Source organism: Micromys minutus (assembly GCF_963924665.1).
Source record: "Micromys minutus genome assembly, chromosome: 10".
NCBI lineage: Eukaryota > Metazoa > Chordata > Mammalia > Rodentia > Muridae > Micromys > Micromys minutus.
This window is the reverse complement of record NC_137979.1, coordinates 5,962,960-5,990,249: the sequence shown is the minus strand read 5'-3', so window position 1 is coordinate 5,990,249 and position 27,290 is coordinate 5,962,960. Positions and strand designations below refer to the sequence as shown.

The window sequence follows — 27,290 nt, the reverse complement described above, 5'->3', positions numbered from 1 at the left end:
CACACCCATACAGCTTAGTGAGGACCTCAGGGCTGATGGGGCACTCACATGTCTTCCTAGCCGAGTCCTCAATGAACAGGGAGGAGATATCTTCATCCACACCCACTTCATTCTTGGCAATGCAGGTGTACGCCCCAGTGTCTTCATAGCGAACACTGCTGATGTGGAGTTCACTTCCGTTGGCTGCAGAGGGGAGAGTGTACAGGTGGGGCGCTCTCAGGGGGTGCACCCTTTCATGTGCCCTTCCCACCATCCTCTCAGGATCTCTGAAGAGCCTTGAGCTAAAAACACAGTCACTGGGTGTGGCTGAAGGCAGCCAACATTCTTAGGACTGAACCCACAATAGGGTGACAATGCTAAAACAGGTGACCTGGAATCTGGCAAATGGCCTCTCAGATGCCTATGAAACCTGTGTATACCCGTGTTAACAGGGGAATCCCTGTTTCCTCTTAATGTGCCAGACTCAGCCATGATCTTGCCTCTCACTTCCTGTCCTGGGATTTCACATGCAATTCTTACCCAAGAGGGAGAGCTGTTTGGACATCTGGGTTGAGACGTCCATGCCGTTTTTCAGCCAAATGATTCTGGGCAGGGGAATGCCCTCAGCATGGCATCGAAGGCTGGCCGCCACTCCAGGTTCTTGTGCCTGGGTCTCTGGATAGACACGGATGACTGGTGGCACTGTGGGGTGAGAAGCAGTCTCGGTAAGAACAAATCCACACCTGGCCTTGGGCCTGTAGTCAAACCCCGAGATCCTTGATCCAGAGGGTGAACCCCAGAGGTGACTCCGGAGGCCCCAGAACCAGTTTACAGAGATCATCTTTGACAGCCCATGCACAGAGGAAAACGGCTGTAAAACGAATTACTAGTAATAAACACAGCCAGGGTTGTACCTTGTAATTCATGCCTTCCACCCTTGTTCTAAATATGATCAGAAAGACATCCAAATCTTTAACACCGTTCAGTTGCAGGATGGAAAGAGGAACCAGTGTTGGGAATAAATCTCCGAATGAATGAAATTCAGATGTATTATTCCTGTTATCGGAAAGCCATTGGACAGGGTCTTAATTTCTTTCAGGAAATGCTTCACGAAGCACTTATGGGCACTGACTGGTAGGGCTGCTAATTACATCACAGCTCTGGGGAAGCCCATCGATTTTCCAGTGGGTCATTTTTATTCCTTCACTCCCTAAGCTCTGGAACCTACTGGAAGAAGGATGTGTCCTTGGCTGGGGAATGACTCAGCTCTGGTCCCTGGTGGTTTAGTTTCAACCTGGGCGTATGACCTGGACTAGCTAGATGAACACAGGTAGGCGAGACTCTGGCACATTCCACAGTGCACTGCCCCTTATAAGGGTAGGCCATGGAGAAGTGGAGATTTCGGAGGGGAGTTGTCCCCCCCGCCCCGTCCCTGAAAAATAAAGACATCACCATTGCTCACATTCACGAGGGCTCATGTTTATTAATGAATTTTACTCTATATACTGTAAAACAGGACTTGAGAGTGTATGTAAACAAATGAGTTTTAAATGAATCACACTTTTTTTTTTTTTTTTTTTTGTAGGGGGATGGACGCCTCTTGAAGTAGATAACTATGTTTTTTAGCACTATCTGGAAGTTTCTTTGTCTATTACAAGGAGGGATCCTGGTATTTGAGATGAGAGTCTTCTCTGGGCTAGCAGGGGGCATGTGATACTTATGTAGGAGGAGCCAATGGCACCGACGATGGAGTCTGAGTAAGGCAGCACTCTGGTGGTCCATGCTCAGTGGACAGAGGACAGAAGAGAGACTCGAGTCATCAGGAGCAGTGGATATGCTGTTGTCAAAGACACGCTTCTTAACAATGCAGCTGAGGTTTTGTTTTGTTTTTTTAAGTTGGGATTGCTTAATACTTAAAAAAAAGAGAGAGATTTATTTATTTTATGTGAGTACACCGTTGCTGTCTTCAGACACACCAGAAGAGGGCATCAGATCCCATTACAGATGGTTGTGAGCCACCATGTGGTTGCTAGGGATTGAACTCGGGACCTCTGGAAGAGCAGTCAGTGCTCTTGACCACTGAGCCATTTCTCCAGCCCCTCAGCTCAAGTTTTAAGGCTTGCCCTGATGACCTCTGGGAGGGAAGAAGGGAAACTCCAAACTCAGCTTGGGGAATCCCAAGAGCAAGATGTCTCTGCCATCTTTCCCCCGGTTCTCTTTGCTCATAGTTCTGGGGATCGAGTTCCAGGCTATAGCAGCATCCAGGATGATTCTGTTCCAGATCAACCATTAAGGATGGAGGAGGTGAGTGGGACCAGTTGAGATGTGGGCAGGAATTGCTTTTAAGAACACAGATGGAAAATTTTCTTTGACCCACTTGGTTTACATAGGAAAGGATGAACCTTCCTCACACGTTACATTGGGCAGAAGGAGAAATGGGGTCCAAGAGGCACAGGACTTGAGTAAGGAGGCTACAGAGGTCCAGAGCACTGAGGCTGATGGGTGGTTGGAGAAAGTTCTAGAACAAACCAGGGTTCCAGCTGAGGACTGCCAGGACCTAGACATTAGTGAGCTTGGGCTCTGGCAAGATCTATCCATTCTACAGGAAGTAGAATAATCAACAGAGACAGAAATGGAATGGTACTCAACTGGAAAGCCAAGAGAACGATGAGTAAATCTTGGAGCTGCCTAGCTGTAAGAATAGCAAGTTTGATCAACTGAAAACAAGAGAAAAAGAACACAAAGGGCCTTAAGAGTGTGAGAATGCTGTATTAAGTTATGGGTAATAAAAACAAAGCTTCCAATGAAATGGATCATTTAAAAGGAACCTTTGGGGCTATAGAGCTGGCTTACATATATGAATGTGTGTGTGTGTGTGTGTGTGTGTGTGTGTGTGTGTGTATGTGTGAATGAGTAAGTTGTGACTGTCTCACTTGGTCCTTGGCTTAGTTACTTTTCTATTGCTGGCATGTGGTTGAGTCTATGGTCATGGTGGGGAGCACAGCAGCAAGGCAGACAGGTGTGGGCTTGGAGGAGGAGTTTAGAGCTTATATTTTATACAGAAGTTGGAAGTAGAGGGGAGAGAGCTAACTGGACCTGGCATGGGCTTTTGAACTCTCAAAGCTCACCCCCAGTGACATATACTTCCAACAAAGCCACCTTCCTTATTCTTCCCAAACAGTTCCACCAACCAGAACCAGGTAATGAAATACCCGTGCCTATGGGTGCTGACTTTATCCAAAGCATCACAGTCCTATGTAAACCAGGATCACAAATACAGTTGCTAATGCCTAGCAGGCATTTCAAGAACACACTGGGTTAGAGAGATGGCTCAGTGGACAATGTATTTGCTATGCCAGTGTGAGGACCTGGGTTCAGGTCCCAAGGATCCATGTAGAACGCTAGACTCAGTAGCATATACCTATAATCCCAAGGCAAGCTGGGAGGTGGGGACAGAATAATCACCAGATGCTCATGGGGGCAGCATCAGTGAACAAGAAGGCAAGGTGGAGTGTAAGGAACAACACCCCAAGGTTGTCCTCTGACCTCTACACATGTGCTGAGGGATGTGCACACCCATGCACATATACAAACATGCAGGCACACATAAAACATAACAGCAGACTCTGAGTATGTTTCAGTGTCTATTAGGATATCTACAATGAATCCAATGTCAAAGGTAGCCAGAAAGAAATCATTTGATTTTCTTACTAGACACGAAAAGAGACTTTGAAAAAGACCTAAATCCCTTTTCTTGGTGTGTGACTATGGGAGCCCCAGTAAAATAGGAACAAAATGATATTGTCTTCCTACAACAAAGAATATGTCCATAAAAAAAGGACCAACATCATCCCTTTCAGGAAAATGAAGAAGGAGAAAGTACAGGAAGCCATGTTAACTCTGATGCTCCAGGGGTGTGGCCAAGGAAGGTAAGATATGAATGGGGTAGACATTGGAGGTTGATGTCATATTTATCCCTGAGACCAAACACCCAGCAGAAACAACTGGACTCTCAGTTCACCATGGCAACAGGAGAAGCTCTCTCTCTGGTGTAACTGAGGCTCTTCATATTGTGACCAGCCAGACAAGCAGAGAATGTAGTTGGTTTAAGTGAGTGTTGACTTCAGATCCACTACCCAAGCTTCATCTCCTAAGTATTCTCCAGCCTCCAAAATAACACCCCAAACTGAGGACCAAAGTTTCAAAACACTCATGGGGAACATTTAAAAATAGAGAGATTTAAATTAATATTCCTTTAAAGGTCTATAGGTATGTGTACCATGCACATGCTATACCGTCAGACACCAGAAGGGGGCGTCAGATCCCCTTGGAATTAGATTTACATGAGGTTGTGAACCACCTGCCCTGGGTTCTAGAACCTTGACCTGAGGCAAGTCCTTTTAACTGCTGCGCCACCTCTCTAGACTCCGGAGGGACATTTAAGATTGCAACCATATAACAGAGAAAAGCCATATATTTTTGTAGCTGTATTCCAGGCCTTAAAGCAAAACAAAGATGGTTAAGATCACACGACAATCAGAGCTAGGACCAAACACCCAAAGTTAACAGCTTATTTATACATCAGAATAGACCAGACAACAGCCTGGACCCAAGTGATGAGAACTGTAAAATCTTAGTGACAGCATAAGTAAAGGTAATAATGAGAGGGAAGCCATTGATTAGGAAGATTTTCCATTGTCACAAACAAGATCTGACAAATTAACCCACAGACTGTATCTAATTCCAATTAAAATGGATCTGTTGGGGCTTGACAAAAATAATGCTGAGTTTATCTAGAAAGGGGAAAAAATATCAGTGCACGGCTGAGGAAACTGAGAACTGTCCTTGTCATTTTCCTAAACCAAGACATCACGAAGCAATTGCAATACTGAGTGTGTGTGTGTGGGGGGGGATCCTCTTCTCTGAGCCTAGCACCTGACTAAAGATCTCGATTGACTTTACAAGGCTCTGCCAATTCAATATCGGACAGCTGACACCTATGAAAGACCAGTGGGTATCAGGTATGATGCACACAGCAGTATGAGTCTCAGTCCCTTGGGTGGTGGAACTTTCTGTGTGGGAAAGGAGACCGAAGGAGCGGTAGGTGTGATGGTCACTCCCAGGGGGAGCCCTGGGGAGCAGAGCTCCTTCGGCTTTAGTCTCCCTCCTCCCACAGGAGAGCTCAACCTGTCTATGGGTGCCAAGTTCATCCAGGGAATGGGACTGGTTCCCACAGTGGCCAGTGCCAGCCCTGGAGACTGGCCTTGGCCTCTGCTCTCATCTCTGACAGTCATGTGCTGTAGACTTCATAAGCAGTTTTCACACTTGAGCAGGTAACATCTATCTGATCACGCACAATGCTCACCCCGTTCCCTGTCTCCACCTCCCAGTGCCTGTGTGCACTGCTCTAAGATGGGAATTTTCTCAGGCCAATTTGGGACTAAATTGAAACTGAAATGTGTGATAGTGTCCTAGAACAGAAAGACACCTGACTGAAAGTCAAGGGTGTAGGATGAGTCACTCAATAAAATACATGCCTAAATTCAAGGCACTAAACTCTTCATAGGCAGGGGTGGGGGTTCGGGGGTAGTGTAGGGACACACACACACACACACCCAAACACACATATGCATGCACACAATATACACCCTTACACACATGTATGCACACACATGTACATACATGCGCGCGCGCGCGCGCACACACACACACACACACACACACACACACACACACACACACACGGCCTCTACCGATCTGGAGGTCTCCTTAAGGACATGACAAGTCTCCTTGAGAGGAACCTGAGAAGAACTGAAGAGGGGACATGTTACCCGGCATCTAGTGTCCCTTCCTCCACAGTTTGCCTCAGACCTCTGAGTGTAGTAGCTCACCAAGCTCTTCTCTTGTCCTTTGTCCTGTAATGACATCATGTCATGCTGTCCTGATGGACCCTCCCTCCAGTGACTCTCCTTTATCTTTCTGTGCCCCTCCCCTGGAGATGTGGCTTTCTCCTGAGGACACTGTTTCTCTTCCAACTTCCTAGGGGCAGCCCCCTGTTCTTCAGTCAACCCATCCATCTGTCCGTTTGTCTGTCCATCTATCCATCTGTTTATCCATCCATCCATCCGTCTATCCATCCATCTATCCATCCGTCCGTCCGTCCGTCCGTCCGTCCATCCATCCATCCATCCATCCATCCACCCATCCATCCATCCATCCATCCATCCATCCATCCATCCATCCACCCACCCACCCATCCACCCACCCACCCACCCACCCATCCATCCATCCATCCATCCATCCATCCATCCATCCATCCATCCATCCATCCATCCACCCATCCATCCATCCACTCACACACTAACTCAGTACATGTGTGAAGCTCAGCAAGGGCTGTAGCTTTGGCTTCTTGGTCTTTTAATTTTTAATTTTTTTGAGCTAGGGTCTCACTGTTACCCAGCTTCCCCTTGAATGTATTCTGTAGCCCAGGAAGACCTTTAATTTGTGATCCCTCTTGGTTCCCCAATAGCTGAGATTATGGGCCTGTGCTTAGTTAAGCCTTTCTTCCTGCCATTGAACTGGGAAGTGGGGCAGGAACTCACTTTCTGGTCATTCTTGTTCCCTTTTCACACAACAATGCTGACTTTTCCAGACTGCTACCCTGTTTGTTCTGCTTAGCCCTGGGTCCTGCCCTTTCTCTTCCAGGATAACACCTTTTTTTTTTTTTTTTTTTTTTTTTTAAGATTTATTTATATTATGTGAGCACACTGTAGCTGTTTTCAGACACACCAGAAGAGGGCATCGGATCCCATTACAGATGGTTGTGAGCCACCATGTGGTTGCTGGGATTTGAACTCAGGACCTCTAGAAGAGCAGTCAGTGCTCTTAACCGTTGAGCCATCTCTCCAGCCCAGGATAACACCTCTTGCTCCTCACCTGCTTCTACTTCTAGGAACCTTTCTCCCTTCAGCTCATATAATCTGTTTATTTTTTTCCTAGATAAAGGGGCTCTAAAGCACCCCCAAAACAGAGGCTGCTCTTCTTTCCCCACCCCAATTTCTTTTCCCCTACGTCATCCTGCAGTCTCCCCTAAGCCAGTTCCGGCCACATGGACCCAACCATCCAGGGGGAACTGCTTTTCTCCGAGTCACAGTGGCTTCCACATGCGGGCCTGACCTCAGCAGCCCTAACTGTTCCCCTGACCTGTCTGACTGCACCACACAGCCAAGTGGTGTAAGTTGCTGTCTCCGCCTGGTCCTGGGCATCCCTCCTCGTTCCCACGGGCTTCCCATTTCCACAGCTGGCTTTTCCTCACAGCCCTAGCTCTGAATGCAGTTCTCCACCCTTTGGTGGCCCAGCCCATCTACAGACTTGAAAACTGTCTCCTGACACATCTGAAATGCATCCCTCCAGCTCAGACCTTGCCCTTAAAGCAAAGTTAACTCCACAGGGTGTCTGTTGGTGGACACCACACACTGGACTTGGCCTACTGAGTTCATGATCTGTCTTCTTCCAATTGGCTTCTCCTTGTTTTAGTAAAGGGCAGAATTCCCTTGTCTGAACATGTGGAGTCATCTTTGACCTCCCCACTACCTTCCATCAACACCACTCTCTCCATCTCTTTTTCCTACCACCCTGTGTGAACCATGTACATCCCTCTGACACTCCTTACTTCTGTTCATTAAGAAACTTTTCCCTTAGCACCTTTGCCCACAGCCACGCCCACACCGGGATGTGGCACGCCAAAGCATGATTTGTTGGATGTATGGCTGGGAGAGGTATCGTAAGTAAGGGGACAGGGGAAAGCACATTTCTCAATAAATAGAACAAGTGCATGCGAGAAAGTCAAGAGGGCAACTCTGGGAAACTGAGGTCTTGGTGAAGCTGGGATGAGGGGGAGGGACATGTAGCCGATAAAGCTCAGAGATAGGCTGGCTGGACTACAAGACAGGGCTATGAGTTGCATCCAGGTTTTGGGGATCATGGGAACAGGGAATAGTAAATTGTCTCGATTTTCCATAAGTCTGTGGGTCAGTTCTTCATGGTGTTTCCCCAGAGTAGCAGGTGTAGAGTGGCGTGACAGTGCACTGAGGTCATTTATGAGCTCTCTCTGTGTGTGTGTGTGTGTGTGTGTGTGTGTGTGTGTGTACGCCTGGTGGGCCATTCTGGGCACGTGGGTAGAGGCAGGACCAGAGGCCTCTTGGTCTTCTGACCTCCCATTTTATCCTGAGTTGCAGCATGGACGGCAATGCTTGGCACAGGCAGCTTTGCCAAGGACACTGTCTTGCTTAAAATGCTCAGGATAAAGCTAGTGTGAGGAATTAAAAAAAAAAATCACAGTTCAGTTGGGGGGCCCTCAGTGCCTGCCTGTAAAACCGAGCAGTTCTCCTCTGATCCCTGCAGCCACAAGTTTTGGCCATACACAGTGTCAGCCCTGTAGATCTACCAGAACGGGCAGGTCCTGAGGAGGGGCCCTAGGCTGTGCAGCACCCACGTGGGGTCTTGTCAGAGCAAAATGAGGATGCTGGCTTTCTGTAACATGATGAGGACGCAACTGTTCATGTCCTAGGTCATGCTTATCCCAACTCCTAGCCCCCACCCTTCGTCTTCTGCATACTAAAAAGATTGTGAAACTGAGCTACACCAGACAAAGTTATTTTTCTTTGACATTTGTAAAACCTTCACCAGGGAACATGTGGGGCTGGGGAGACAGCTCAGTTGGTACAGTGTCTTGCCTCGCAAACACAAAGACCTGAATTCCAACTGTAGAACCCACATAACAAGGCAGGGTGTGGTGAAACATGCTTGTAGTCCCAGTAAGCCAGAGGAGGAGAAAGGAAGGTGGTTTCTGGGGTTCTCTGGATGGCTAGCCAGCCTGCCTAGGCTACTTGGTGAGCTCCAGGCCAGCGAAACACACTGTCTCAAAAATATTAAGTTGGGTGGCTCCTCAGGAGTGACCCTGAAGGTGACCTCTGGCCTCCATGTGCAGGTTTACACACCCACACCCACAAACCTACCCACACTCCATTTGTATCCAAAACACAAAGGGCCATTTTCTTTGGGAAAAGTTTCTTATTGCCAAGGTTTAGGCAGAATAAACATGTTCTTAAGTAAGAAGTCACGAAAGTACCAAGCTGGGGTAATAAGCAGATTTGAAGATGATTATTGTGTTTTGGGGATGAATCACTACTTGTCTGAACTGTGGGGAGGTCGAAGGTATTTTTAATTTAATGGATTAATCATCGATGTCTAAAGTTCTCCCTCCTCCCCATGAAAGCAATGCAGGGACTTTGCAGGAAGTTATAAATCATGTCAGTTTTTGGGCCTCATCTCTGGAAGCCTGGGCTATGGGTAAGTTATACTAATAATTTGTGGAGGGTGGTAATATAGCTTTCTGGAAGGGTTCCTATATGCAGCTAGGTTAGGCAGCCACAAAAATGGGGGGATTCCAGAAGTTGGTGGTAGCCCAGTCAGTGTCTGGGATCTTTGCTCCCAAACAGCATGAGAGCAATGTGGCTCTAGTGGGAAGCAACCTGTATTTGGGTGGGGTAATTTTCTCTGGTCCTTCATTTTCCCATCCTTATAATGAATGTACTGGAGGTCCTGCAAGTGGCCTCTAGCTTTGATCATTTATGTCTTCCAACTATGACTAAATGTGGCTTAAGATAAATCCAAAGTCTCCCAGTGTCTGCCTGTCTTGTATCCTGTATATTTCCAAAGCAACTTTTGCCAGATCTGGAATGGTCCAAACCAGACCTCTACCAGCACAGCTGGGCAGCTGGACCAAACTCCACCCTAGCTGCTCTGGGCCATCTTTCATACTCTTAAGTGTGGGGTGGATAGTGAAAATGATAGGCCAATGTGACTACTCATATTCCCTCCTTTCTCAGAAGACTCTTTAGCAAGTCAGAGAACCCTCTGAGAACCACCAGGACCCTTCTAGCCTTCTAGTGTCCTGTACAGGGATCTCCTCCTTCAGCACTGGCTTGGTTAGAGGTTTTACTATTGTGAACAGGCACTATGACCTTGACAACTCTTAAAAAAGGACAGTATTTAGCTGGGGCTGGATTATACATTCAGAGGTTCAGTCCATTATTAACAGAGTGGGGGAGGGGAGCATGGCAGCATCCAGGAAGACATGGGGCTAGAGGAGCTGAGAGTTCTATATCTTCATTCGAAGGCAGATGGGAGAAGACTGACTTCCAGGCAGCTAAGATTAGGGTCTTAAAGCTTATGTTCCAGTGATATGCCTACTCTAACACTTTCTTCAACAAGGCCACATCTCTAAATAGTGCCACTTCTTGGGCCAACATATTTGAAACACACATTGCACTCCTTTCCCTCCATAGGCCTGTTGAAACCATACCTAAATATAACATAATGCAAAAGATACATTTAGTTTAACTTCAAAAGTTCCCATAATTTACAGCAGTCTCAACAACGCTAAAAGTCTAAAGTTTAAAGTCTCCTCCGAGATTCATCCATTCACTTAACCGGAATCCCCAAAGCAAGGTAGGAAACCAGCCGGGCAAACTCCAACCTCTGCATCTCCATGTTAACGCAGTCTTCAGATCTCCTTGTTAGCAGGTTCCTCTCTGTTAGCAACTTTCCTCAGCAGGTAAACCATGGCTCTGGCATCTTTAATATCTTGGGGTCTCTGAGTCAAATTCAATTTTACAGCTTCTTGTTTTAATGTCTGGGATCCACACATGATCTTCTGGGCTCCTCCACAGGGCTTAGGTCACTTCTCCAGCTCTTCCCTTTGTAGGTTGAGCTGACTCCACTGCTGCTGCTGTTCTTGGTGATCATCCCATGGTACGGGCATCTCGAATACTCTGGGGTTTTCTGCAGCAACTAGGCTTCACCCATAGCCTTTCACAGGCTCTCTTCATGGTGCCAAGCCTCAACTCCTTTGCATGACGCCTTCAGTCCTGAGCCATCAACTGCAACTGAGGCTGCACCTTCACCAATAGCCTGTTCTGGCCTCTCACAGTACCAAGCCTCAGCTGCTCTCCAGGACCCTTCAGGCCTTCAAAATTAGCACCACCTGGGTGACTCTTACACATTACCAAGTACAGTTGCAGTACAAGGTACAACCTTGGCTATCTCTGGAACACAGCTTTGTGCTCGCAGAAAACACTTCCCAGAAGATTTCGTCTCAGTGATGCTGGTCCCTTCTTGATCACTGCTAATTTCTTAGCTCCAGCTAACCAGCATCAATTGTCACAGTAGTCCCATCTATTTTTGACTTTAGAGCCAGAGCCACATGACTAAAGCTGTTGATTTCTGCTACTTGCTAGGGCTGAACCTCCCCCCCCCCTTATTCTATCACCAGCTTTCTGTTTTTACCTTCCTCACTGCCTAAGCTCGGCTGTCCTGGAACTTGCTCTGTAGATGGATCTTAAGCTCAGAGGCCTGCATGGCTCTGTCTCCTGAATGCTGGGATCAAAGGCATGTATTACCATACTTTGACTTAAGCTTTTCTTCACCTAGAACTTGCTCGGTCTCAGGCTAGCCTTGATCTCAGAGATGTGTTTGGCTTTGTCTCCTGGGATTAAAGGTGTGTGCCACTATGCCTGGGCCTAAGTTTTTCATGGTCATTGTTCCTTGAGATTTAGATCAAAAGCCTGTGTCTCATTTTTGGATTGTAGTTCATTCCAGATTAAAAGTCCAAGTAAAAACAATAACCAAGTAATAATAACACCCAATATGATATAACTATTCCTTATTTAATGGCAAACCCATAAACAATAATCTTAGCTGGGTGGGATCTTGTCGCAAAGTCACCACTCCCTTAATTTGTTTATCTCCTTGAATACAGGATTCAGCTCCATTTCACTTCTCGGTGCCCCTTTATTATTTGAACCATACAGTTTATGTTTTTTCTTTCCAAGCTTGCTACGCTTGTTCAAAATGCTCTTCATGAGACTTAACCAGATAACAAAGTCTCTGTTGGGCTTTTTTTTTGAGACTTCATTTGTCAATGCAATTAATATAAATCTCTTTATTTTAGCCTCAGGTAGACTCTTCAGACAAGGGCAAAAGGCAGCCACAGTCGTCACCAAAACATCACAAGAACAGTCTCACAGCCACATATTAAAATTCTTCTCTGAAACCTCTAGAGCCAGGGTTTTGCAGTTCAAATAACCCTCAGCAACAAAGTCTTCCATATCCCTACTAGGATAGTCTAGTAAGCCTCCCTTAAAGCATTCCATTGCTTTCCAAATCTAAAGTCCCCAAAAGCCATATTCTTCTAAACAAAAACATGTTTAGGCTTATCACAGCAATACCCCAGTCCCTGGTACCAACTTATGTCTTAGGGTTACACTGCTGTGTGCAGACACCATGACCAAGGCAACTCTTATAAAGGACATATTTAATTGGGGCTGGCTTATAGGTTCAGAGGTTCAGTCTATTATCATCAAAGTGGGAGCATGGCAGCATGCAGGGAGATATGGGTTAGAGGAGCTGGGAGTTCTACATCTTCATCCGAAGGTGGGCAGGAGAAGACTGGCATCCAGGTCCATTCAAGGTGCCTGGCAACACTGGGCCCGAGTGAGTTGGAAGGATCCTTTCAAACCTGCCTATTTTCACTGGCTGAGCCTGAGATGAGGAAGCTTAAGGGGCCCTGTGGGAGAAGGGCTGCTAAAGGAAATAGTGCCTCTCAGATGCAGAGACGTGGTGTCGCGTCTAAGTTCTGCAATGGCTAGATCCACAGATCAAGGTATCATGTTGCCTGTCACACATGCTCCACACTTCCCAATGGCCGCTGTGGCCTCAGAGAAGCCACATGACTCCCCCTCCCCCCACAGCATTTGGATCCATTTCACCCAAGGAAGCCTTGGGTGAACCAGATTCAGTGATTTCTAAGCCATTCCCTTTTCTACAGCAGGTGGGCTATTTATGCCTCTAACAAGACAAAATACAAGAGAGGATAAGGTTTGCTTGGAGCAGCGAGGAGGGGAACACATGCACGGAGCCATTTACTAACCATTCACCTGCAGGACGTGGGTCTGGAACAGCTGCTCATGGCCCAAGGCGTGGCAGGTGTAGTTGCCCATGTGGACGGTGGTCACCTTGGTGATGTACAGGGAATCATCCTCGCCGAAGTCCTGTGGGGCAAAAGAACAATGGTGAGCAGACCAGGCAGCTGGCAAGTCGGTTTTCCAGGGAAAACTTCTCCCTCCCTGGCACCTCCTCCTTTGTGTATGGCCACAACCTCTTCTACCACCCTTTAGGCCTGGAAATGCTGGCTTGTTTCACAGGACTCTCACTCACCTGGTACAAGGCTTGATTCTGGAGGGAGGGCCTTGTTGAGAGTAAGGACTGGCAACCTTTCTTAAAGGGCTAGATATAGTACCTGTGTCAGCCTCCCTAGTCTTCTGGTTTCTGTCAACTCCTAGGCTCTGCCATGATAGCATGACAATAGCTGGGAAGATACACATACACACACACACACACACACACACATACACACATACACACATACATACATATGAATGAGTGTGGCTGTGTTTGACGGCATCTACAGACTCCAGTTTGCTTAACTAGGGTTCATCCAGAACCCAAGTGCATATGGATACTGTATGGGGTGAGAGTCATCCAAGGGAAGAGCATCAAGCAAACCAAGGCAGGGCGAGAGAGAGAGAGAGAGAGAGAGAGAGAGAGAGAGAGAGAGAGAGAGAGAGAGACAGAGACAGAGACAGAGACAGAGAAAGCTCTTGGGCTAACTTAGCCCAAAGAGAGATGAGAGAAAGGCACAAAATAGTGGCAGGAAGGCTGATAGTGAACACGGTTCCTGCTCTTCATCTTAGTAAAAACTGGCCCACCGTGCTCTCATCTTGGAAGCTTCTGGAAACTCTGCACCCTGACTGAGAAACATCACTTGGCTTAAACGAGCCTGTTTCTACCATTCTGTCATTATGCCACAGATAAGCTGACTTATCCTGTGTCATAACAGAGCCCTAAGGACTCGCTGCCCCTTCATTGCTGATGAAGGACTAATGGCTGCTCAATCCTGGGACGACAGACTTCTGCCTGTTTCCTGGTCAGAATATAGGTGTTCTGCTTGGATCCAGTACTGGGATGGCAGGCCTCTGGAAGACGCTGGGAGGCTGGGTGTAGCCCCTTCTCTCTGTGTGTTGGGGGTGGGGCATGTAGCTCATTTTTATGGGGGAGGGGGAGAGAGGGGGAAACTCAATGCTCCACATGGTCGGATGCATGCAGACTCCATCCTAAAGCGCAGAACCAGAGCTGCTTGCTGCCTTCTAGTGCAGGGTCATTTGAATTTTTCTTGATCTCCTCATCGCAGCTTTGCTAGGGGTCCTTGAAGGTAACCTCAGAATCCAGTGTTCCCTTTCTGTGGTTCCCTACTTTGTCAGGGTTTCTAGTCACCTGTGTCATGGCATTTCGGAGGCTTAGAAGGGGTCTAGGTAAGATGGTTGTCTAAAGCCAAACTCCCAGGGATCACCTGAGAATGGTACCCCATTAACATCAGCACACTGAACTGAAGAGGTTACTTGTGTCAGGATCTAGCTAGCCACCGCCCCTGACTGCCGTGTTCTATATCTAGAGATGGTTGGGGAGAAAATAGGAGAAAAATGCCACCTGTTCAGACTTTGTTCCTGTGAACATTCCTTGAAGAGTATGTAATAACCCAGTAATGTTGACTACCTCCCTACCACGCCACACCACACACCTTATATAGCGATGGCTTAGGGGAGAGTATGTATAGGTACGCAAATGCTGTGCCATTTTATACAAGGGACTTGAACATCTCCAGATTTACATCACCTTGTTTTATCTTCTGGGAGAAACGCCCAGACATTAAGTAGACACACAATCCCGTGGGGGTAGTCAGTAGGAGCTACTTGAAAACAGTTGATTTCTCTAACCACTTCTGTGGTGACACCCTGCACCCAGCCACCATGGTCTCATCTGCGGAGCAGAGACCCCCTGCCCCCGTCTCCCGGCAGCAGGCTCACCCACATGGCTTCCCACAGAACAGGCTTTATCATGCAAACGCCAGATGGCGCACGTCCTCACCCCGGCCTGGGGGGTCACGCTGCCTTTGCCTTTGTCTGCCCATCCCATACAGGACCACAGGAGCCTTGCCGTCCCTGCCTTCCCTGTTCCCACAGGCTGTCACTCACCTGTCACCTGACACTCCTCTTCTTTGCTTCACAATGCCTTGTTACTGTGTTTGCAACCCACGAAACCCACGCAATTTGAGCTGCATGAGAGGGAGGGGATGCTTGGACTCTGGTCACTGCTGTGTCCCCAGCGCTGAACCCATCAGTTCACATTTGGTGGTGTTTACTGAGTAGGCAGTAAGCCGCCGAGCTAGGCTGCAGGGATACAGTCGTGTTCTGGTTCTCTGGTATGGAAGTCTGGGTGTCCCGCTTCCGCCATGCAAGGCCAAAGCTTGCACTTGGTCACAACAAAGGGGCTGGTAGAATAACAATAAACCGGTCCCAAGTACTCCTGCACATGGATATTTGTGTATGCACAGGTACATACGAAGAGGTCAACACAGGGTGTCTTTCCTTAGGTGCCACTACGGATCTCTTCATTGGCCTGCAGCTTACTGATGTGGCTGTGTTAGCTGGCCAGGAAACCCCAGGATCCTTTAGTTTCTGCTTTTCCAGTGCCGGGATTATAAACATATGCCACCACATGTAGCTTTTCCCATGGGTTCTAGGGGTTGAACTTAGGTCCTTATCAACCTCAGGCACTTTACTGCCCAAGCCATCTTCCATGGTCTGGTGTAATCCTGTTTCCACATCCTGTCTATCTCTTCTCTAGCGTAGCCCTCTGCTGAGGGACTCAGCTATTTTACATCCTTCAGGTCAGGGCATCTAGAATAGACTGGAGGTTTGGCTCAGGGCAGCAGCAGAGAGAGCTGTCCTTGTGCAGAGCCCCAGGTTACTGACTGTACCTCTGAACAGGGTTTTTAGCCTCTGCCTGCTTCTCTTGCCTCTGAAGAATAAGTCCTTGTTCCCTGTAAAAGGAACAGCCCTCTGGAGTAGTGAATCCAGTGCAGGAGCTGCACCAGCCCAGAGGGGACCAGAGAGCTGGCCAGATGCTCTAACAGCTCTTTTGTTAAGTACAGAGCACGTCACCGCCTGTGGTGTCAGCTCAGGGAGAGCCCGCCTCTGTAATAAATAAAATAATCTCTCTAGGCTAAAACAATAGACATCATATAATTACAGAATGGGATGCATATTGTTTTCTGGATATGAATACTGGCTGCGGAAATCAAATTACCTCAGTGGATGTGAGAGAATTACTTTAAACATTGATTTATAAGAAGCTACATAAAACCAAGCCTGCAATCTTTCCTTTTCTGAATGCTTCCTGAGATGTGTCTGAATACTGCTATCAATGCTTGATTGCATCTCTGTAATTGTTTTTTTATGGATAGCCTTTTCCCTCTGATACATAGAAATGTATTAGCAAAATCAAAGTTCCTTCCAGAAATAAACAGATGCCAGATTAGACCATTCTTTGTATGGGTGCACATTCATTTTTGGGGGAAGAGACAATTTTACTTAAAGACATGATGTTTGTCTATTAAAAAGCGATTTTCTAAGTATTTGCCCTTATTAGAGAAAGTAATTAGATGAGACTTCAGTATTAAACAGTAGTTAAGCAGAGAGGAGGTGGGGGATGACACACTGGAGTCAGGAATAAGTAATGTCACCATGAGCCACCAAGGCTGAGTATTTGGTGACTCAGCGATAAACATGAGAACTCCGGGGTGACTCTAAAGTTCAGCTTAACCATACTGTCAAAGTTACAAGCTGAAGCTCAGCTTGGAGACATTTATTCAGAACTTTCCAGCCCCACTCTTCCAAGAAGCATCACTGAGGGGGCTGGAGAGGTGGCTCAGTGGTTAAAAGCACCGGCTGTTCTTCCAGAGGTCCTGAGTTCAAGACCCAACAACCACGTGACAGCTTACTACGATTTGTAACTCCAGCTCCAGGAGATCTGATACTCTCTTCTGGCCTCCTGGGTATCAGACGTGTTCTTGGTGCAGACATATACATAAAGACAAAACACTAATACACAAAACAAACAAGCAAACCCAAGGAACACTCCTGGCTCCCTTGGGGAAGAGGGATAAACAGGGGTTTCAGATTTCACACTGGCTTGATTCTAGCTCCTAAAACACAACTCATCCTGGTACCTTGCTTGTCAATATATTCCCCAAACTGAGTGTAGTAGATTGGTGGTAGCCAATACTCAGAGACATATGAGTCACATTTAGTGTCCAGACCAAATGAAGTTCCGATGCATGCATTGGTATAAACATATACATCCAAACATTTGAGCATGAGAAAGCCCTGATCTCAATCCCTAGCACTGCATATCTATAATCCCAGCATTTCCTTAGCCAAGCCCGATGACCTGAGTTGGATTCCTGAGACCTATATGGTGGAAAGAGAGAACCAACTCCTACAAGTTGTCTCCTTGAAGGATAACGCACACACGCACACTTGGCATGCCCCAACCAACCTGCCAGTTCTCCATAACTGGCCACTTATGTTAGGGTGCCTGTGTTGTCTAGTTCCTCAGTTTCTCCAAGGACAGATCTGACACTCTGCAGAGTCCTGCCACACCTGTCTCTTGCTAGAGATCCTTTTGTATAAAGAATATTGCAATAGCAGTGCGGTGGTCACTGAAGCCAGAAGAGGGAACTACGTAGGTGTAGGCATCCCAGGTTCCCAGGCTCGGGCTGTCCTGTCCACTTCAGGTTCAAGACCAGGAAAGGGGGTCAGAGGTACATAAGAGGGCATCCCCTTCTGGAAGGAAAGCCCCAGCTTCTTCAAGACTGCAGGGCATGTGTGCTCATTGGATGACACGAATGACTACTCTCCCCATGACTGTATCTCATATTTCTCCATCACTGTGTTGTCCTTGGTGAGCCACGTGGTTCATATCACATAACGAACTCTGGTATGACAGCTGACTGGAGGGAGGCATGTACCTTAGGATGCTGTTCCTTAAAGCATACGCCTTAAAGGAAGGGTATCAGGATTTACCATCACTCAAAGAGACTGCTAACTCTTGCCCTCTCTGTAGAAAGATGGCGCCTAAGTCCCTAGAATGTTCTTAGGAGTCTTTGTTTATGTGGGATCTTCAGGTCAAGTGGGGCCTATCTTGCTTCCTGTCGGGTTGTGGGCTAAAGCTCATCTATAGGACAGGTTATGATGAGGCTCCAGAAAGATCTCTGGACACCAAGGACTGGCTACTGATGTATACTGATAACGGACAATAGCTCATCTGGGGCTTCACTGGGTGGGGCCTCAGGAAGCATCTTGCTTGGAACTCTCTGGATGTCTTCTGACAGATTTACTCCTGTATTTTCCCTGCTGGAAACTGTCAACATGGAGCCCTCCTCTGGCTGGAGTGTCATGAGATCTAACTGGTAGCTGTTGGGCCCGATGACCAGGTTACCTGAACCCCTAAGTGGGGCTTTGGTTCTGTGGCTAATTGTCAGTGTGTGCAAGGGAGGTGGAGGGACTTGGGTATCAGGATGCCTGTGATAGCATCAACTGAAGTCCCAGACCACTTGAATCAATTGTTGTCATCTGCAAGGCATTCGTCTTCCAAGTGACTCTTGGGTCACAAGGCTTAATGGGGTAATAGCCTCTGGTTCGATGACAGTCAACTACTGTCATTAGAACATTACAAGATTACTTTTTTAAAAAAAGTTACATTTCTTTGTAGGGACCAAGAGATTTTTTTGATGAGGATATCCCCTCTGGTGCTTAAAACTCTTACATACTGTTGGAAGGGGTATAAACCAGTACACCCTTTGGAAAAAAAATTTAATAATAATATCTTTCTAACCAAAAATGTCAGGGGAGGGTCTCACTAAGTTGGCGAATGCTTGCCTAGCATGTATGAAGCCTTGGCTTTGATTCCTTCCATTGTATAAACTCAGTGTAGTGGGAGCATACTGGTCATCCCAGTAAGCAGGAGGTGGAACGAGGCAGGAGGATCAGATGTTCAAGGGTAACCTTAGCTACCCTGGGGAATCAAGGCCAGCCTGAGCAAACAGGATAGCCTATTTAAAAACAACAAATAAACAAACAAACTCTCTCCAAACCAAACATGAGCTTCTCCCTGAAAGTTCCCTTACAGACATGGGCAGACCCAAGAGATGTGCATCTGGATGAAGCTGTAGCACAGGCAGTGGACAAAGCCAACACCAAGTAACAAAGAGACAACACTGAAGGTGCTCTGGGAGGGGCACAGGGCAAGGCAGGCAGCTATTCGGGTGACTGAAGGCTCTGGAGAGCATCCTTTGGAGGGCTGGGCTCCAACCTGCAGTGGCCACGAGAGACACTGGATAGTCCCTTCCACTGGCTGGGCAGGGAATCTGGGAGGAGTCCATGGGCTCTGCATCCAGGGTCTAGCCAGGTACTGAGAGGAAAGGTGAGCTGCAGGGCTGTGCTGGGGAAGCAAACGCCACAGGAAGCACTCAGGACAGTCGACCCAGAGGTCCACACGTTGGTACACCACAGACCCGCACCCCATCTCCTGGACTGCAGTTTTTCTTTTCTTTTTAATACAAGGTCTCACGTGGCACAGGCTGGATTCTGACTTGCAAACAGAAGACTTTCAACTTCCAATCTTCCTACCTTGAGTGCCTTGTGAGCTACAGTCACCGTGCCCTGTTTACGGGGTGCTGGGAATGGAACCCAGAGTTTATGCATACAGGACAAGCAGTTCATCCACTGACCCACATCCCAGCCCATGGATCACTCTGGACAATACATCAATAGTGTGAATCCACCCAAACATCAAAAAGGCAGGAGGTTTAGATACCATCAGGGTTTTTGACCCAAGCTGAAAAGAACTGGCCCCGCCTTCAAGTACTGTGTTTTCCAAGAGTTTAAAATAAAAATGTACCCAGGAGTTTAATGAGATGATCTTAATGCAGAATGACAGCTACTGTCTGCCGTGTGGCAAACAGCTCTCCATGCTAATCAAACGTCTCACATCACGCCACAGTGCATTCACAACCGCTTCATACAAAGACAATAAAAATTAAACGAGTCACGAGCTCCCAAATCATTTTCTTTTTGGTATTTTTCTTTTCTTTCTTTTTTTTCAAAAAGAACTCACTTCCAAAGAAACATTTGGGGAGGGCAAGCACATGCCTCATTAGAAATATTTGTTCTCGGTCTTACACCGCTTAGCCATGGGGGAAAGGGAACCTTTTAACAGACCCTTCAAACAATGGCACAGATACTTGCTTCTAGTGGGCTTTGTGTTGCTGCTTTTATCACTGTACTCTGCCTGCCAACAGTTAAAAGCCCCAAATAGTGAGCTTCAGTTAAAAAAAGAGAAAAGGGAAGAAAAGAAGGGAAAAAAGCCACAGAAACCTCAAACCTACAACCGAATAAAGACTGGATCTTTTAATGTTATTTTTAACTATACTGAGTGTGTTAAGTCTTTAAAATCTTTTAAAAACATTTATTTATTTCATGGTGATTATATGTATGTACTTGCTAAGCATGCACAAGGTCCCAGGTTTGGTCCTTAGACACACACACACACACACACACACACACACACACATACACACACACACACACACACACTTTTTTTTTTGTTTTTTTTTTTTTGTTTGTTTTTTTTTGATTCTCCTGAGAATGTCCTCACTGGGGATAGAAGGCAGTGGCTAATGAGCCAGCACCTCATATCAGACCCCACATTCAAGTGGATGCAGCTCTGGAATCTCAGGACCGGAAGCAGGTTGAGGGGGCAGGCAGAAGCACAGAAGCAGCCCCAGGACATGGCAACACCAGGCACTAAGTATTATATCCTGTTATTAAGAAACCCAAAGAGTGTCACTGGGTGGCAGACTAGCTGCAGGCCCCCAGGAAGCTCCTCCACTCCTGAGAGCTTTAACCCTGCCTAGCTTAAGCAGTACGGAGGAGGGATGATTTTGGGGGGAAGAGACCAGTCCTGGACCTGCTACCATAAGGCAGGAGCAGCTGGGAACTGTGGGAAAAAGAGCACCAACACTCAGTGATTCTACTGAGCTGGTGCCATTTGCAGCTTCGGGGATGCCCTGTCCCTGTTTCTGTCTCTCATTGGGCAGGTGCTATGACCCTTTAAGTGACAGGGAGAGTGAAGGAGTCATGCAGTAGAGGACAAATGACACTATCCAGGCACACGTCTGGGTTTTGGGATGTCCTTCCCTTGCCCTGGAGTGCTCAGAAAACCACAAGACTGTGGTCCCGAGTGGGTTTGCAAGTTTGCTTTGTGCAGACAGTGAGGCCTCTGCCTTCAGATATCTAGGATGGGGCTGGATATATGTGGAGTAGCATATACATCTGTCTTTGACATGGACCCTGACTTAGACTCAAAGCCCGGCTCTGAGCCTTGAGGAAATGGGAGGGTGCTAACCAGGGAAGGGTGAGACATGGTTCTTGTGATCTAGGTAAGAAAGCAAAATGCTCTCCTGGCTTCTGTGCAGGACACACATAAACACACACACACACACACACACACACACACACACACACACACACACACACACACACACACATCCCAGAGTTCAAAGTGGCTTTTTTTAAATCACTGAGTGACTCTCAGGATGGAGAGACCCTAAAGAGCTTAACCTCCCCCTTTCTAACGGAACACCTATAGTGGCAGACATTTGTCTGTTCTCTTAGATATCATTGTGTTTGGGCAGAGCAACTCTCTCCAGGATGAACACCCTATCACGGGCTCCGGCTGCTTGGCAACACCTGTTACTGGCATTTTGTGAGTGACGTAGAGTGGTTGTCACTTGGATAAAACAGATACAGGGAGCTCTGACTGATGGCTTCTGATGTTCACAGTGGGATGACCTATGGGGACATCATGGCCTGGGCTGGCAGGGGGTGGGAGATCAAGATCCCCTCTTCTTCCTCCACCAGACAGTAGTGTGAGCTCACTCTTCCGGGTAGGCCTGACTGCAGAAGACAGCTTCTGGGTCAGTGACAGTAACCATAGGTCCCTGAGGGCTGAGGTGAGCGGAGCACAGGGCTAGATCTGAGACACACGAGAAAGATAGCTGTCTCAGTAAAGAAACAGGTAGGTAGTCTGGAAGTAACTCAACTGCCGCAAGTCATTGGCTCCAGGGACTATGGGTTAGAGCGGAAACCAGCGATTTCACTTCAAGAGGGAGGCATGCTGTAACCTTTTGCAAGGGGTACTGTGATTGGCACCCTGCCCAGCTGCTTCTTCAGGGAGTGGGGCACCTTCTTTTGGGGCTGTCTGTTATAAGCTGCTTGGGGTGAAGCTGAAGTTATATGCATATGAAGTGCTGCTGTGGGCAGAACTTCCTCAGGCTCTGAAAGGTCCAGGTTGGACTTTCTGACAAGGTCAAAGTCTTATCAGTGGAGCTGTAGCCACCCGGAGGGACCCTTGGGCAGGAGCCACTGTAGCTGCTCTGAATGTGTCCTGAGCAAACTTAGAGGAAAGACCCAAGAGCAGCTGTGGACCTCCCTCTTGTTCTCGGTCCCATGTTGACTCTTCTTGGAGATAACGTTCACCCTGTGAAGCAGCTGCATTTGATCCCATTACTCCCGGGCAAACCCAGTAGTTTCACCTAGTCTGTGGGGGAGGCGGCAAAGGCTGTTAACATTAACATTCCAGGCCCTTGTGGGGAGGGCATCTGTCCAGGAAGCTCTAGCAGGGCAGATCCTTTCTGCATCCCTTCCAACAGGTGTTTCTAGAAGTCCTGCCCCTCCCCGTGGGCTGGGGGCAGCTTCTTTGTGGCTCACTTTGTAAGCAATCCAATGCTAAAATGATGACTGGCAGGCAGGGTGAGTGGCTCTCTGCAGAACACAGGCGGCTCATCCCCGCCTCCGGCCTAGACGGGAGCATTGACTTTCTGATCAAATATTATTCTGATGCGCAAGGCATCCTTGATGTTTGCAAGTCAGAAAAGTTTAATTACATGTGTCATTAGGATGGCATTCTCTAATAGCTCTGTGACTGAATTCATTAACAGAATCCTTAACAGATAAGACAAGACAAATTAATATTTTGTTGCCCATGAAAGCGTCTCATTAAGAGAGTAGTGAAAAAGTGATTAATATTTTCTTGCCAATCAAGATGTCTCATACAAATGACAAAGAAAGAAGCCCCACACACCTTTTTGTGTTTTCTAATCTCCCTCCTCGGGTTTGGAAGGCTGATCTACTTCCTTGGTTGGAAGCCATGTTGGGTACTAGGCATTAATTACAACTCTGTTGATTATATTTCAGCATTTACAGTGGCGTGGATGCTGAGATGGCCAAGAGGCTCTGAAAATCCCAAGAACCCCAAGGCCCTCCCTGGTTGTTCTCCCCTGGCCAATTCTTGCTTCATAAATGCCCCAGGCCTTCTGAGGACCCACAGCTGCTCTCTTTGGCCTGACTTACTCCTGGAGGTCCCTCCTTCCTCTCCTGAGAGGGAAGGAGGGAGGGAGGAAGGAAGGGAGGAAGGAAAGGAGGAGGCTGCTGCAAATCTTTTTGGTGTCTGGTACTTAGCTGGGCGTTTCCCATACGTGGTAAACTTAATATTAATGATGTTAAGAATAGTAAGAATGAATAGTGAAAATGAAGGTGACGATGGCATTCACAGAATAGTCTATGTCAAGAATGTCCCATGCATCTCATCACTGTAAATCAAGTACTGTAAATCACTATAAGGCAAGTACCCTCTCATTTAGCTCCATAGTACAGATGAGGAACACTGAGACATATAAAGGTCAGGGGCCCCTTCCAAGGTCACTCAATTAAGTGATAAGCTGAGACTCAAACCTAGGTCCCTTTGAAACCACAGCCTATGTTCTTCATTAGCAGGCAGTACTCCCCTCTCCCCAGTATAGAGGAGGCACTGTACGAGTGCACTTGCATGTAGTGAGGACCCCTGTGGAGCAGGTGCTGCCCTACCCTTGTGTATGGGGCTTCTGAGAGTCACAGTCCCGCCTCCGCCTGTTTGCAGGCTACCGACTCAACCATGAGCAAGTGCTTCTGGGAAGGTAGCGAGGGACCATTAATCTCTGGTTGCACCCACAATTATCCAAATTGCTAACCTGATTTGAAAAGGAGAAATGCAATCGAGTTGGTGCTGGAGGCATGTTTGAGTAATTTAATTAACGGATGGTAAGTGCACTAAGGAGCGTTTGCCTCTGCTTTTATTTCTGATGTGTTTAAATAGAGCACCAAGTAACGCTCCGGAGGTCAGTCAGTCACCAGTGGCCCCGGCCTAGTGAGGAGACAATCATTTGTAAATGGATGCTAATTAGGAGAGGTTTTGTATACACAAGCTCACACACCTAAAACACACACACACACACACACACACACTTACATTCAACACTCATATACACACACATGCACTCAACACTCCCCACATACCCAACACACACACACTCAACACAGACATGCACACACTCATACTCAACATACACATACACACATAAATTACTTATATACATACTTACACCCAACATACACACACTCATACTCAACACACACATGCACACACACATTCAACATACACAAATTACACATATACATATTGACACTCAACACACACACACACACACACACTCAGGACACTGAATTTTCTTGCTATGATCTCAGGCAAGGTCTGGACATCTCAGATCCAGAGGATGAAGGGATGAAGGACTCTCTCTACTCAAGGAGAGCCTATCAGGTACCCACCAGGGCAGCGCTTCACCAACACTCAGAGATGGGTGGGAGAGGAGGCTGGCTGTCCATACCATAGCTCTCACAGGGAAATAACCCTGCTTGGTGTGACAAGATGGTTGAGGACATGCCTCAGCCATCTGCCAGGTTAGAAACTCCAGAGTGGTCACCTTTTCCTAGCTGCTTCTCCTATGATCTTCAGGCTCTACCCAAAGGGGCCTAGAGCCTTGAATCTCCACTCTAATGGCACCTATACTTTGGGCTGGACCTCTTACACCATGATAGATTCAGCACTGGCAGCATCTTCAGATCATGGGTTTATCGGCCATCTTGAGGCTGGCTGCATTGCTGACCACAGTCTGTTTGTGCTTGCATGTCTCCAGGGATGTGAGGCTTACTCTACCATGAGACCGTCTCAATGGCAGTGATGGCGAACCACTTAAGGAGCTCAAATCAGTCTTCTTTGTGGTCACATGGCTCAGGTCAGCTCCCTCTACACCACCCCCTACTCCGCCTCCTTACAGGTAGTCGGGATCTGACCACTCATCCCATGACTTCCTTTTCTGACACAAGCATCCTATTGTGGGCCCACTGTTCTGCTCTGAGTCCAGGAGACCAGGGCAGTCTCGTCTGCTTGAAAACTGCATTCCTTTTATTTTATCCCAAGACCCACAGCTACCCCAACATCTCACCAACATGAGTAGCACTGCTGATGTCTGGGTGGCATCATCAACCCTTTGCCAAAGCTAGACCAATTGATGTGTTAGTCCACGTCTTCTTGAAGTTCAGTGGAAGGGAGGGGCTTCCAAGGTTGCTTTTTTTTTTCTTTTTAAGATTTATTTACATATTTTATCTATGAGTGCACTGTAGCTGTCTTCAGACACACCAGAAGAGGACATGGGGTCCCACTAGAGATGGTTGTGAGCCACCATGAGGGTGCTGGGAATTAAACTCAGGACCTCTGGAAGAGCAGTCAGTGCTCTTAACCACTGAGCCATCTCTCCTGACACCACCCCCCCCCCCCAGGCTGCTTTCTTAGGGGTAAATTGACCATGGATCAGTAGACTCAGGGTATAGACTCAAAATCACAAAGCTGGTATAGAACTAGCTGTCTTGTTCTTTAGGGTCCAGAGTAATCCTATTGTTCACATAAGTAGTAGGCTATATGAACAGCCTACTCTCTTCTGATGAGGAATGTATATGTGTGCATGTATGGGGTGTTGTGTTATGTGTATGTGTGTGTGGTGTGGTGTGTGTATGTGTGTGGTGTGTGTGTGTGTGCTTGTGTGTGCATATGTGCATATATTGGGTGTGTGGGTTTATATGTACAGAAGCTCTCACAGTTGGCATCAGTTTGTAAATGCCTTTGGACACCGTGATCAGTTCCATGCTAATCCAGGGCCACTTGTGACTGAATAGCCTACATGTCCCTCTGGGGAGGGAGGCAGCTTGAAGGTCTTTGAATCTGCATGTTCTTACCCAATGAAGCAGGTCCCGGAGGCAAGCCTCATCTGGCCTCACTCGGCCCCTCCCACCTCGTCTGTCACATACCTTCCTTCAACCAGTTACCCTGCTCATTTTTGCCCTCTACAGGGACCACTCTTCTGCCCACACTTTATCTGGCTATAGAATGGGGAGTTCCCTCCTCCTAGTTGCTGACCATTGTCTCTCTCTGGCTCTGAAGCCTTCTGCCAGGCTGTGTTCTCCGGCAGCTCGTGGCCCATCCCTGTGAGGGATGAGAGTGGGCGCATACAGAATGTTTCTCTCCAGATCCCAGGCTTAGGGCCTGTATTAGTAAAACAGGGTAAAACAGGCCCCAGGCAAAAAATGTGCCTCCCAGTCAGTAACCCCTGTCCTTTGACTAGACGCGACTGTCATCAGGATGAAGACTGTCATTCATTGCATCTTCTTCATTCAGGACTTGGGTCCTCTAAAGCTGTCAGGCTGAGCATGGACCTATTAAAAGGAGGCCCTTAGCCACTGTTGCCACATAGTGTCCCACACGTTGGCACCCCTGGGGCATGCCCCTGCACTTAGAATGAGTGAGTTAACTCACATTGATGTCTTCCAGGCCCAGGAAGCTCAGAGTGAGCCCGTTGCGCTTCCAGATGATCGGTGGCCTCAGGTCCCCACGAATAGCGCAGGTCAGCACTGTGCTCAGGCCCACAGTCACTGTGGTCACAATGACCTTGTCCTCAGGGGCAAGGCTCAGCTGAATCACCTCTGTAGAGGGAGAGGAGAGAGTGGTCAGAGGCGCACACGGAGGTCAAATTCCAGGTAATCTAGGTAAACAGTTATGGATTCACTAGCAGGCAGGGCCAAGGGGGAGCTTTGGGCCCCCAGAAATGGTTTATAATGTCCCAGCTAAATTCCCTGATAGATGCCCTTGCTGGGTAACCAGTTACAATGATGTGTAATGTCTGAAAGGTTCCACCATCCAGGAACTTGGCTAAGGTGGAGAGGAAACATCTGTGCCACGGGTTCATGAGTGGACTTGAGATCACCAGTTGCCAGGCCCCACAAAGCCCACACGGCAGAGAGATCACAGAGCCAGCTGTGGGTGCTGCTCAGAGTGCTCTGGCTTAATGAAGTTGGAAGCTGCTA

The 27,290-nt window shown here is 47.6% G+C and overlaps 1 protein-coding gene across 1 annotated transcript in view; it reads right to left on the bottom strand.

Annotated features, from left to right (window-relative positions):
- Nucleotides 1-27,290, bottom strand: part of FSTL4 (follistatin like 4) — a 395,833-nt gene that overhangs the window by 20,587 nt on the left and 347,956 nt on the right. Inside the window, exons 6-9 of the mRNA XM_080923298.1 lie at nucleotides 26,743-26,909; nucleotides 12,971-13,091; nucleotides 520-681; nucleotides 49-183 (exon numbers count right to left, since the gene is read on the bottom strand). Of these exons, the coding sequence (XP_080779424.1) occupies nucleotides 49-183; nucleotides 520-681; nucleotides 12,971-13,091; nucleotides 26,743-26,909 (585 nt within the window). The remainder of the gene's footprint in view (nucleotides 1-48; nucleotides 184-519; nucleotides 682-12,970; nucleotides 13,092-26,742; nucleotides 26,910-27,290) is intronic.